The 12,690-nt window shown below is 39.4% G+C and overlaps 1 protein-coding gene across 1 annotated transcript; it reads left to right on the top strand.

Annotated features, from left to right (window-relative positions):
• Positions 1–669: 669 nt before the first annotated feature.
• cpdb (carboxypeptidase D, b) lies at positions 670–9,709 on the top strand. The gene is made up of 21 exons (XM_035526905.2): positions 670–1,262; positions 1,443–1,690; positions 1,774–1,916; positions 2,318–2,484; positions 2,567–2,919; positions 3,157–3,348; positions 3,429–3,617; positions 3,701–3,783; positions 3,896–3,986; positions 4,493–4,638; positions 4,866–5,035; positions 5,423–5,698; positions 5,812–6,007; positions 6,635–6,773; positions 6,925–7,056; positions 7,303–7,398; positions 7,753–7,814; positions 8,532–8,663; positions 8,815–9,000; positions 9,160–9,256; positions 9,458–9,709. The coding sequence occupies exons 1-21, from the start codon at positions 670–672 to the stop codon at positions 9,667–9,669; spliced, it is 3,903 nt and encodes a 1,300-aa protein (XP_035382798.1). The 3' UTR covers positions 9,670–9,709.
• Positions 9,710–12,690: the final 2,981 nt, after the last annotated feature.

Here is a 12,690-nt window from a genome sequence, read left to right as displayed (position 1 = left end):
ATTTAAGGAAGTCAGCTACAAAAGTTAGTTAAATTTTTACCTGATATTGCTAGCACACTGCTGGCTGAATTTAGATGCCTCTGAAATCTTCCTTGGCTCAACCACTACAGAAAACAAAGACAGATTTACATCAAATGTTTATCTGAAGCCTCTAGATACTACATTCTATGCATAGCCTACATTTATGTCGTATTTTAACAAGATTACCTATGGTAAATCCTACAGAATCAGCACCCCGTTTACCAAAAGCATGGTAGTATTAAGATCGTCTTAAATCTGAGAGAGTGTTGAGTGTAATTCTCGGTATAGGCTACCATTTAAAGATTACTTTTGTGTTACGTTGCTTTTGGGAAACCCCCCACTAACTGTTTAAACAGTCATCAAAGATGTATAATAAAAGTGAATAAATTAAATAATAAAACTAGTGAATAAATTATTACAAAATCGAGTATTAGTGGTTACTTACTTATTATTTGATTAGAGTTAATCAGTAAATAAGTAAATTATTGGCGTATTCAGCAATATTAATTGTTTTCCGTAAATTATTTGGCTGTAAGCGCCCTAGAAGTGCAACTGCGACATTTCCGCTGAATGTGGCGCGGAACATGAGCGTGCACGTTCATTTACTATGATATCTTGAAGGCCAAAAGCAACTAGATCAAACGGGCAATGGCGTATTTCTGGATAATTCTACTACTCTTCGCGGTTTTGCGTGTTATACATTGTGAAATAAGCCCATTCGGGCCAGAAAATGAGGAAAATTACAAAGAATACTACAATTATTTGGCGCTTACACGGCGTCTTCATAGTTTTGTTGAGAGGTACCCTCGTATTTCTAATCTAGCAAGCATTGGAAAGTCGATTGAAGGCAGAGAACTTTGGGTCATGAGGGTGACAACTCACTCTATTATGGATGTGCCTGGAAAACCACGAGTCAGATATGTGGGGAACATGCATGGAGATGAGGCGGTATCCCGGCAGGTGTTGGTTTATTTAATTGAATATCTTTTAACTCAGTATGGAACTGATCCGAGAGTGACCGCACTGGTCAATTACACGGATATTTATATAATGCCTAGTATGAATCCTGACGGTTTTGAGAGGGCCATAGAGGGTGATTGTAAGGGTAACAGTGCGGGTCGAGATAATGCAAAACACGTCGATCTAAATCGAAGTTTTCCTGAGCAATTTGATGCCACAAGTACCTTGGCAAATGATGCACCTGAGATTACAGCTGTCATTAAATGGATTTTACAAAGAAAGTAGGTGTTTAATAATTGTTCTAAAACTATTTTTATTGTGTTTGCTCTGCACTACGTATGTCAATTTATGTCCTTGTTTTCAGATAGATGGGCTGTATGTACCAAGAATATTCATTCAGAAGAATTAATTTTTAATGCGTAATTTTCCTCTAATCTTCCAGTAATCCCTCTGTTTTTAAGATTTGTTCTCTCAGGGGACTTGCATGGAGGTTCTGTCTTGGCCAGCTACCCCTTTGATGACACCATTTCGCATATAATGCTAGGGGTGTACAGCCCAGCTGATGATGCTGCTCTCTTCCGCTATTTGGCACAGACCTATGCTCAAAACCACCCCATTATGAGAGAAGGCAGGGCTCAGTGTCCAGATGACCCAAATGAAAAGTTCAAAGATGGCATTACAAACAGAGCAGAGTCTTATGATGTGAAAGGTAAAGCGCAAGCATCTCCCAGATCCATTTGTTCCTGATGTCAATTTCCATCTAGATGTTGTAGACATTTATTTAAATTGCAGGAGGCATGCAATACTTCAGTTATCTCAGGGGAAACTGCTTTGAAGTCACTTTTGAGTTGAGCTGTTGCAAGTACCCATTGGCTTCAGATCTGTATACTGAGTGGAACAATAACAGGGAAGCCCTGCTCACATACATGGAGAAGGTGAGAAAAAGGCAGAAAAAGATAAGGATATAGCTCCTTACAGGTTTTGGATATCTGGTTCTTCATACATCAAACTTTTGTCATTGAATTATTAATGATTGGCTCTTTTTCATCTTTCAATCAAACTACTGTTACAGTGAAACTTTTTGCTATCTTTAAATAGTTTGCATAGTTTCAATAATGTTTCAATGATATCCACAGTATGTACAATATAAATATGCTGCTGAGTCATATGATTGATCACTATCTGTAAATAACTTCTAGGGTCTTATTAAAAAGAAAGTTGTTCAATACAGAGAGTAAGCATCTGTGGTGAACAACAGTATATGTGATGAAGATTTCCTGGTGCATGAACTTGTAAAGTTCATTGTTGACTGAGCTTTCATTGTTCCTTTTTTAAGGTACATATTGGCATTAGAGGTTATGTCATGACAAGTGCAGGAATAGGTCTGCCAGACTCGAACATCTCAGTCGCTGGGATAGACCACAGCATCACAACATGGATATTTGGCGATTACTATCGCTTGCTGCTGCCAGGAACATATAACATCACGGCCAGCTCTCCTGGGTGGTTATGCTATCATAATTGCTATCAAGCTGTGTCTGAATACTTTTAGTTATCTTAACTTTCAGTGGCGTGTCTTTCTCAGGTACCATTCAAAGACTGTACACAATGTGAAGGTTAATGAAGGCAGAGCCATGCTTCTTAACTTCATCCTGAAGGATTTGATTGAAGAGATGCCTTTGCTAGAGTCTCCCGCTAGTGCTATACCCACCACAGCAAGGCATCAAGTCCTCAGCAGCCAAGGGGTTTCCACCCTTCTGTCCAAAGTCCAGCAACATGACTCCAGTTATCACAGTTACTTGGACATGGAGCAGTTCCTGCATCGGATCAGCACAGTTCATTCTTCCGTTGCCCACTTCTACTCTATTGGCCAGTCGGTGCGGGGCAGAAAGCTCTATGTCATGGAGATTTCCACTAATCCTGGCACTGATCAGCCAGGTGCAATTTGCTGAACTCTGTTGCAGTAGGAAAAAAAAAATCTGCCCCTCAACATATAAATAATTAGCTGTTTTTTTTGTTTAAACAATAGTATGTTTTAAGATGTTTAAAACAAACTGCATGCCTCATAGTGTGGTATTCCCTTTGAGTAGAACAAAGCCAAAGCAAATTTGTTAAAGCTGAGCTGGTGATTTCTTTCTCTTTTCTTTTTTTTATTCGTTGGCCACTCTTAAACAGGTAAACCACAAGTCATGTTTGTGGGAAGTATGCATGGCAATGATGCTGTAGGTCGAGAGATTCTCTTGAACTTGGTGGAATACTTGTGCCTTAATTATGGCAACGAACCTTTAGTCACACAACTGGTGAACACCACAAGAGTTCACATATTGCCTTTCATGAACCCAGATGGCAATGAAGGAGCAGTAGACGGTAAATGAAAAAGAAATGGACAAAATTTGTTATTTTCCATATTCCTATAATTTAATTAAATTCCCTTCTATATTTTTTAGCTCAAAAATACTTTGCAGTAAATGAAGATCTGGGTGGAGGTATGAGATACAGCATTGATCAAAACACTGACTTGAACCTGAACTTCCCTGAACTTTCCTATGCAAGGGATTTTGTGCAACCCGAGACAACTGCAGTTATGAATTGGATCAAAGCTTATTCCTTTGCCCTGTCTGCTAGTATTCTTGGAGGTAAGTAATAGAATTAAAGTCTGAGTGCTTCACTTTTAACAGAAAATTCAGGCTCTCAACATGAAGCTTTTTATGATCTCTAGGAATGATTGGAATAAAATATCCTAATTCAGTTGGCTCCCTTGATGAGGCTGTATTTAAATCAATTACAAATGCATATTATATGGTAAGTGCTGAATTGGTGCCATCAGTGTCTGAGTGATAGCTGTGGACTAATTGACTTTCAGATGCATTTATTCTTCTTGATTTTTTTTTTTTTTTTTTTTTCCTCCTCCAAGGAAAACCCATATCTAGCGATTTCCCAGCCATGTCAGGAACCAAGGCCTTTAGACAGAAATTACATTAACCCTGACTTCTCAGCCCCCAAACGTAAGATCTTGTCATAATTTCTGCCAACATTTTGTAAACATTGTTTTATGGCCTCAGTGCTGATTGGAATTAAAACGGCGACAGCGTTACATTTAAATATGGTTTAGTTTTAATATGGTTTTTTGATTTATTGTGAATGGGTTATGCATGTTTTTAATAACTCTGTGGTGAGACCAAAGAAAAAATATTCAGCCTTGGACAATAACGCTCTGTTGAGTTGTATGGTTCAGAGGTGCGTTCTATTCAGGTACAGTAATTGTCTACTTTAGGCTTCTTGAGATCAAAACAAAACACTGATTAATGCATTGACACAACAACAAAAAAAACTGGGGGGGCGGGGTGTATGTATGTGTGGTTTTTTTATTTAATTATTTATTTTTAAATGTGTATATTTATTTATTTATTTATTTATTTATTTATTTATTTACTTATTATTTCATCATACATGGAGAAAGCTAATTTGAAAATTGACTATTTCTGTTTTTTACTCTTCTTCCCAGGATCAGGGATTGATCTGCAGACCTGGGCCTACCGTAACACAGATACTCTGGGAGTTAGCATTGGCATGAGCTGTGATCGGAGTCCACCAGCTGAAGACCTCCTTGCCTATTGGAAACAAAATCATAGGGCCTTGCTAAAATATATTCAGCAGGTTCTTCTATCTATAGACCTCCTATAATCCCCTCTCTCTCTTTCTCTCTCTCTGCCATCCTCAGAGGTTCACAGTAGAGTTTGTGTCATTGCATGAACATTCTGTGATTATAAATACCCTTGTTAGTCCTTTGTTGAAAAAAAAAAAGATTGCATGTTGCATCACTTTCTAATAGAAACTGTTCCTTTCCATTATTTTCCATCTTTAGAGCTGTTATTTCTTGTCAGGTTCATTTTTCTGTCAGGGGCAGAGTGACCGATATCCAGTCTGGTCAAGCCATTGCTAATGCTACCATAGTGGTGGAAGGCTCCAGGCACCAGGTCCATGCGACTAGCACAGGGCGATACTGGAGACTCATGGCACCTGGTATATACCAACTCCATGCCTTCGCTCCAGGGTGAGAATGAAAGTGCCTTAAATTTTTTTTAAACATATAGAGTATTCTTCATTTACAGCTCAGTTCCTTCCCTTTTTGTATTTGTATTACATTTTTTGTTGTGGCTTTAAACATGGTGATGCTGATCAGTTAACCTGTATTAACACTAGCAGAAGCAAGCCCTCATTTTTCATATCTTAATTACATTAGTGCTTCTGTGAAACATGAATCATAACTATGCTTAGCTGAGAGATCTGGGGGTGCTTCTCAGAAAATGTTAGATGCAGATGAGCTGTGAAACATATTCTCATTAATGCATTTTTTTTCCACTCTCACAGAACTTAAATGGATGGCCGGCCTTGATGTGTTCTGATTTCAGTGTGATCCATCACTGTATTTTCTCACCAGATATGCTGCATCCGTGATGACAGTAAGGGTGTTGGAGACTCAGGTTGAGCAGGTGGACTTCTGGCTCACTCAAGAGCAGCTCCTGCAGTCTGAAGGCCAGATGGAGGAAGAAGAGTTCAGGAAGCTGGTGGAAGGCCTGTCTTCTGCTCTTAGCCTTGAACAGTTGGTCCAAAGCCTTCTTCCAGCTGGGACGTTGCTTTACAGGAACTACAAGGAGCGGTCAGAGTTTCTGCGTGGACTTGCCCTGAGCTTTCCTCATATCACTCGTCTCTATGGGTAACAGTTTCTAAAGATAGGCATGACTTAACAAAAGCCAGCATGTTATACAAGAGCTTACAAAATACCCTGCATCTATCAATGTGTGAACAAACTGTTGTTCTTTGTACCAGTCTCGGTCACAGCTGGGAGTTCAGGACCATCTGGGCCCTGGAGATCTCTGGAAGTCCTGAGTCACTTCGGCCCACAGAGCCCAAGATGCGCTATGTGGCGGGTGTCCATGGTAACGCTGCTGCAGGCCCAGAGCTGCTTCTGGAGTTTGCCTCAGTTCTCTGCATAAACTATGGGTGGAATCCTACCATCACCAAGGTGGGCATCATGAGTCGGCACACCACCTCCCTTTTTTCCTCAATACTTCTTCGCAACTTTCTTTTTTTTTAGGCAATCGATTTTTATTTGTTGATTTTTACTCTCATCCTGCAGTTTTTGTCTTTTCATCTCTCTTGTTCTTCATGACATTACATTGTATAGTCTACAGTGTTTTTCCTAGAAAATATTAGTGGCTGGTATTTAGTTGCTGATTTGACAGCGGATTACAACAAAAAAATACATAAGATGGTTTGTTTTAAACCATTATTATATTAAAACCTTTACATATAGATCCCATTTTTAATTAAAACTTTTTAAAAATAGTTGAATCAAACACATACTACAAGGTTAGCCTCATTTTGCTAGCCATCTTAGAGTGGAGGAATAAGAAATGGAGGTCCACACAAGTGAACACTCAACATGGACAGCTGTTGGTGCTGTGCTGTTGTAGCAGTGTGCCTTTCTGTTTGCTGAGGAAAGAAATGGGGATGATGCGATTTCGTAGGCATGTGATCCAGATTACTGGGCATCCTGCCCCCTAATTCCTGTGGTAGGGGAACCACTACTGTATGCAGCATGAGCATATACATGGCTGAAATGAATTAATTCAGCCCTCTGGTCTTTAAGCTTATCGACAGGAGCAGGATCGTGATTGTGCCATGTGTGAATCCAGATGGGAGAGAGTTGGCCCAAGAGGGCAGGTGTTTCTCCACTGCAGGGCTTACCAATGCCCACAGCGTGGACCTCGACACAGACTTCCTTTATGGTCAGTCAGCACAATTCAAACTGTTTTTGTCATCTTAGGCTATAAAGGACATTTTTGTGTGTCTTTAAGCTTGCAGACCCAAATCAAAGGTTTATTGGACCTGAAAAGGGCTACACAGCATAGTAAACTACATTTCTGTAAATGTGTTTAGGAAACATTTCTGTGCAGCCAGAGACACATGCCATGATGGATTTGATAGAGGGAGGAGGCTTCACTCTGTCTGTAGTCTTGGAAGGAGGCTCTCTGATGGCCACTTATCCCTATGACAGACCCACCCAGGCTGGTAACTAAAAACAAAACCATAGCTAGCACATTTTCAGGCTTATTTAGTGTTACGTGGAGCACTGATACTGTTACACTTCCCACTGAACCACTAATCATGTTGATTCCAAATGTACCATGAAATGGGGAAAGGCATAACTTGCCAGTCTTTCCACTTGCAGGACAACAGTATTTTAAGTAATTTTGAAAGTTTTCATTTCAGCAAATGAAGATTAACAAAGTGTTTGTCTTTCTCGCATCTCTCTAGTACAAAATGAAGAAACGCTGAGATATTTGGCCTCTGTGTATGTCAGCAATCACCCTCTTATGCACTTAGGGTACATTGGATGCTCAGATGGACTAGGTAGGAATGAAAGTAATTTACACATCAACTCTGTGATGATGCTTAAGTATCTTAATATATCAATTTGAGAGGACATGATCTTCACTTCTGAAGAGCTTCAATGCAGTGCAAGTAGTATGAATGCTAGAAGCCATGATGGTATACTCAATATTGTGTACTGTACGTGAACAGCATAATCCATGATGTCAATCTATAGTGTGTGCTCAGTCTGAATGTCATAATCAATATTGTATGCTTAGGCTGAATACCACAATTCCTGTTGCCATAATAAATGATGTATGCTCAATCTGAATGTCATAATCCATGATGCCATAATCAGTTGTGTGTGCTTAGTCTGTTTGCCATAATCAACAGGGTCAGTCCCACAAGGGGTTCTGAGGGGTGCAGAGTTCAACAGTCACACAGGCAGCATGAAGGTACATTGGATGGGTATTCTTAACTCATGTCTCCCAAATGCAAGTCATGCCATATACAGTACATAAAATGTTATAAAACTCTGTTTCATATTACACTTAAATAGCTCATTAACATTTATTATAATTTGTATAAGTCTTTTTGTATTAGAATTGTTGTATTAGAATTGTATGTATTGAACACTGTGTAAACAATTTATACTCTGTAAACAAAGCAAGAACCTTCAGTGTAGTTGGTGCATGGTTACATTAGTTTACACAGACGAAGAATGCAAGTCCTCAAAAGGTAATCTTATATTCTGTATTTATTTACCAGGAAATAACTTCACTAATATTAGACATTAGCATTTAAATAAATATGTACTGATGATAAAAAAGGTAGGAATACAGGGAGTCAGGAGATGGTGGTGGTGAGAATATAGATCAGTCACAAAGGTGCTTGATTATATACAAAGATAACACTTCAGGTTTTAAAATTTTGATTAGCTACAACCAATCTACAGATATGGTTTGATGATGGTCTTATTGATAGACATTTTGCATAAGGGGGTCATCGCCTCATGAGGTCACTTAAAGTATTATTTCACTTTTAGTTTTAATCGTGAAATATTTTCTTGTGCTCTTCCCTAAGGGGAAGGAGAGTTGCTTCCAATAATGTCCTGTTGGTTCTGACATGTTTGTTGAAAATGTGATTCGTACATGTCTCTGCGGTGTTTGCAGGATTTTAGCATGGATGTGGACGCGTGTCCAGAGGTAACGGTGTACGTGGGCTGTTGTCTGTACCCACCTCTACAGCAGCTGCTCCCTCTCTGGACAGAGCACGCCATGCCTCTGTTTGCCATGCTGTTGGAGGTCAGCCCTATGGACACACAGCACTCTTTGAAATAGCCCTGCGTGCACATTAACTGTGTGACCTCCTATAGGGACACTATTTTTTTTTTTAATAGGTGTGGAGTTTCTCTCTCTTACCTTGTTTTTGTTTGTTTGTTTTTAATCTTGCCAGATTCATAAGGGGGTCAGCGGTGTGGTACAAGACAGGGAGGGCCAGCCAGTGGCCGGTGCTGTGGTTAGGGTGAACGGCTCTCTTCTGGTGCGCACGGACACACGTGGTTATTTCCACACGCTGCTGGCTCCAGGCACACACCAGCTTCAAGTCCAGGCTCCGGGCTTCCAGGAGCAGCTCACACAGGTCGGAGACTAAACCGTTTGTTGTGATTTCTGGTTTCTAAGTATAAGGCAGGTACCTCCAGTGCCCAGCAAATGGGAATAAACTATATGAACTATACTCTTTTTCTGTAACTCTGCTGGACCTGTACTGTGGTGCTCTGTTCTTTTGGCTCATCTTCAGGTGAATGTATCCTCTCATCAAATGGCAAGTCCTATCATGATCCAGTTCACTGCAAATAGTAGTCGCTTTGCCCAGAAAGTGGAGTTGGCTGCTGCTAGTAAGGACATTCAATAGCATAAAAATAACTTGTGCTCAGTGGTAATACACACTGAAATTGCACAGTTTGCATTTCTGTTCAAATCAATGTGAAATACTATCAACACAGCAATTTTATTTATTTATTTTATAAATGCCCTATTATCTTCAATTTATGATTATCCCAGAATGACTACATTGTGCCTTGTTTCTTTGCTGACAGTCTCAATAGCTACAGTGATCCTCTGCTCCTTGTTGGTCTGGCACTTCCGCTCCTCCAAGTTTAGACGAATCCGAGACCACGTTCGATGGCTGCATCGTCGACGAGATGACCTTCACCTGGAGGCTATTTTGTCAGAGAAGTCGCCCCTGCGTCGGGTGTTTCTGGAAGAGAGCGAGAGTGATGATGACACTTTCTACCTTGAGCACCACTGATGTGAATCTTATTAAAAATGTTAATTTACATCAATCTGAGTTAAACCACATATTTCTCCAGTTTTCTTGGTATGCTCAGTGTGTTTGATACAGTAATTAATTAAACAGAAGCTTTCTGTGCAATTTAATTTAACTTGTGTCTTCTGTGATTACAATTACTGCTGGTGATTTCAGTCCAGAAAAATAAGGTTTGTACATTAGCTATGTGCTGTCATGGACTAATTTCAGTGCAATTCAGTCTTATGTCCACTGTAGTACAGCAGGTGTCACTAAAGTGCCAATACCTCAGAGACAGGTTATTGAATAAGGCTTAGAGCTTTAGTGTTATTTCTTTGTAGGTTTGCTGGCCCAGACTTCCAAAGGATCGTAGTATAAAAACTGACCTAGGATCAAATTTCTTAAGTTATTTAAATGCTATAGTTTTAAATCACTATAGTTTTAAAAAATGCTACACTGATCCAGAAACTGCACTGCTAAGCTGAGGTGTTCTGTCTATAGAGAGGGGTGTTTCGATGTCTTGCTTTCTCTCATATTCATTTTTCTTCTTCCTCTGGAGAATTCTCTAACCTGCACAGCATCTCTTCTTTGTTCAGTTCTAATAACCAGAGCTGCTTTGGTGTGCTGTGAGAGGGCATAGCTCGCATAAGAGTCTACATACAGAAAGCCTTAGGAGAATAAGCACTGATTAAATCACCAATATATTATGGCACTGATTTAGCATAATTTAATTCCTTATATTTCAGCTTTTGATCACATTCAAAACTATAATTTCAGAATAAAGACACTTTGAAGTAATTTGACTGAAAGAAGGACAAAACAATTTGTCCAGTTTCTTACAGATATGCTGTGTTACCTGTACTGCGTTCTACAAATATATTTCGGGGTGAAGCACCCTTATGTTTCTGTGTAGCTTTCTAAGTGCAGACAGGAGCAAGATTAGGCTGGCGGGTGATCACCACAGTAACAGGATGTCCCAGTGGTGCTCTCTTCCAGTAAAGGTGAAGGATGAGGAAATGGTGGGGAGGGAGCAGGGATGTGTGTGTGTGTGTGTGTTCATGTGTCCGTGCATGCAGTTAGAAGTACTTACTATATGGTGAATCAGAGCAGTTATCTTTTTTTCTATACATTTGTACTTTTGTATGCTCACATATAGAGAGAGGAGAGACTCTAACTTCAACTATTTGTGCTACACACAAATAGTATCACAATTTTTGTTCCTTATGATATCATTTATGCTGCTCTTGCATCAACAATGATCTTGTGTAAAAAAAAAAAAGCTTTCCAGAAATCAATGTGTATAAGCTAACAGCTTTATGTAGCAATCTATTAAAAGGCCTCAGCACTGTGAGCATGATATCAAATGCTTGAACTGAGACACTGAAGCTGGCTTTTGTCTTCAGTCAAAATAGCATTTATGTGACAAGAACATGAAACCAGCATAGCGTAATATAACAGACAAGCAGAAGAATACACTTGTGAATACATGATAAAATGATGAATGCACACCCATACTTCCCTTCTCCTGGCTGAGGCTTTGTTCTCAGGAGGAGGATGCAGGAACAGTGTGCTATTGATTTCTAAACTTCATTTGAGCTGAGAAGGATCTACTCTGTGCCAAACCAGCTCACACTGCTCCATATAATTGAGCAGAGACCTGTAATTCAGTCACTGGTGTGGCAAATCAGGTTTTCTGCAATAATGTAGTTTTACATCGTTTAAACAGCCTGGTGATATACCTAAAATAGGATGACTTGATATGACTGGAAGGTTTAGCTACACTACTGAGATGGGTTGAAATGCCCACACTGGATTTATTAATGTGAAGATAATACTTGAAAGTAGTATTCAAAGAAAGATTATGTCCTGTGAGATGTAGTTCAGAGCTTTGAAAGCTTTTAGATTCAGCATAAAATAATTGTAAATTGGTTTTGTTTTAAGTCAGAATTGGTACTGAAGTGAAAGCCAATCCATGTGTCTCTGGTAACTATCAGCAAAGCCATTTATACCAAGGCAGATGCTTTTTTGCTCTCTTATGGCCCACATAAGCACTAGAAAAGATGAAGATTCTTTATAGATAGTGATGGATGAAATGCTCTGTGGTTCATGGAGATACTGCAAAATTCTGCCCTGTCATATAGTGATATTGACAAAAGAATGGAATATAAGGAAAGTTGCAGGACTGATTTCTATATTAAGCATCCAAGACCTCCCCCTAATTTCTCATATCCCTTTCCAAACTTACTGTTGTTAGCTCTTATTGCTATTTATTGCTTATTGCTTATTGTTTGGTCTCTTATATAGCATTAAGGCATTAAGTGAGGAGTATATCCACTGCATCCATAACCAGCCTTCTTGTGAGAGGCATATATTTCTCCTGACTGTACTGTGAATTTACTGACAAATCTCAGTCTTATGAATCCATTGCGTGCTTTGTGTATGGTCTGAAATTCACATCACCAACACAACACATCTTCTAACTGGGTCTCAGAATGCAATACCAATAAAAAATAATAATCACAACGATAATTTCTGTGATAATTGTGCAGCCCTAGCACACAGTTAGTGGTCATGATATTTGTGATTTCCGGTGAGAGAGTTCAGTTTTGCAATGCCACTGCCCTTCACTTTGAAACTAGTAACGACTAAATGCACAGACATATGAAAAGAGTGCACTTATGGAGACAGCTTATCGATTACTAGAGATGCCTCTGTCTCCTCTGATCTCTGTTTCTCAGAGCCTCCCTGAACTCTGCCTGTTTCCTTAGCTCTGGAAGGCTAATTGATACCAGAGCAGAAAGCCATTTAGTCTAATGTCTTCCCACCCCTACTCATGTGCACATTAGATAGGTTGTGCACATTCAGTGGTTGTTTGTAGCACATCTTGGATTGAATGCTAATCTGTGAGGGGTTTTTTTCTATTCATATCCTTAGATATGATTTACATTTATAATAAAAACAAAGATGCAACTTTAAGGCATAGTTACAATGAATACACTTAATCTATTAACCAGGCATGTTTAC

The sequence above is a fragment of the Electrophorus electricus genome, chromosome 8 (genome assembly GCF_041902795.1).
Source record: "Electrophorus electricus isolate QZ-2024a chromosome 8, ASM4190279v1, whole genome shotgun sequence".
Taxonomy (NCBI): Eukaryota; Metazoa; Chordata; class Actinopteri; order Gymnotiformes; family Gymnotidae; genus Electrophorus; species Electrophorus electricus.
This window is presented reverse-complemented; position numbering and strand designations above follow the sequence as displayed.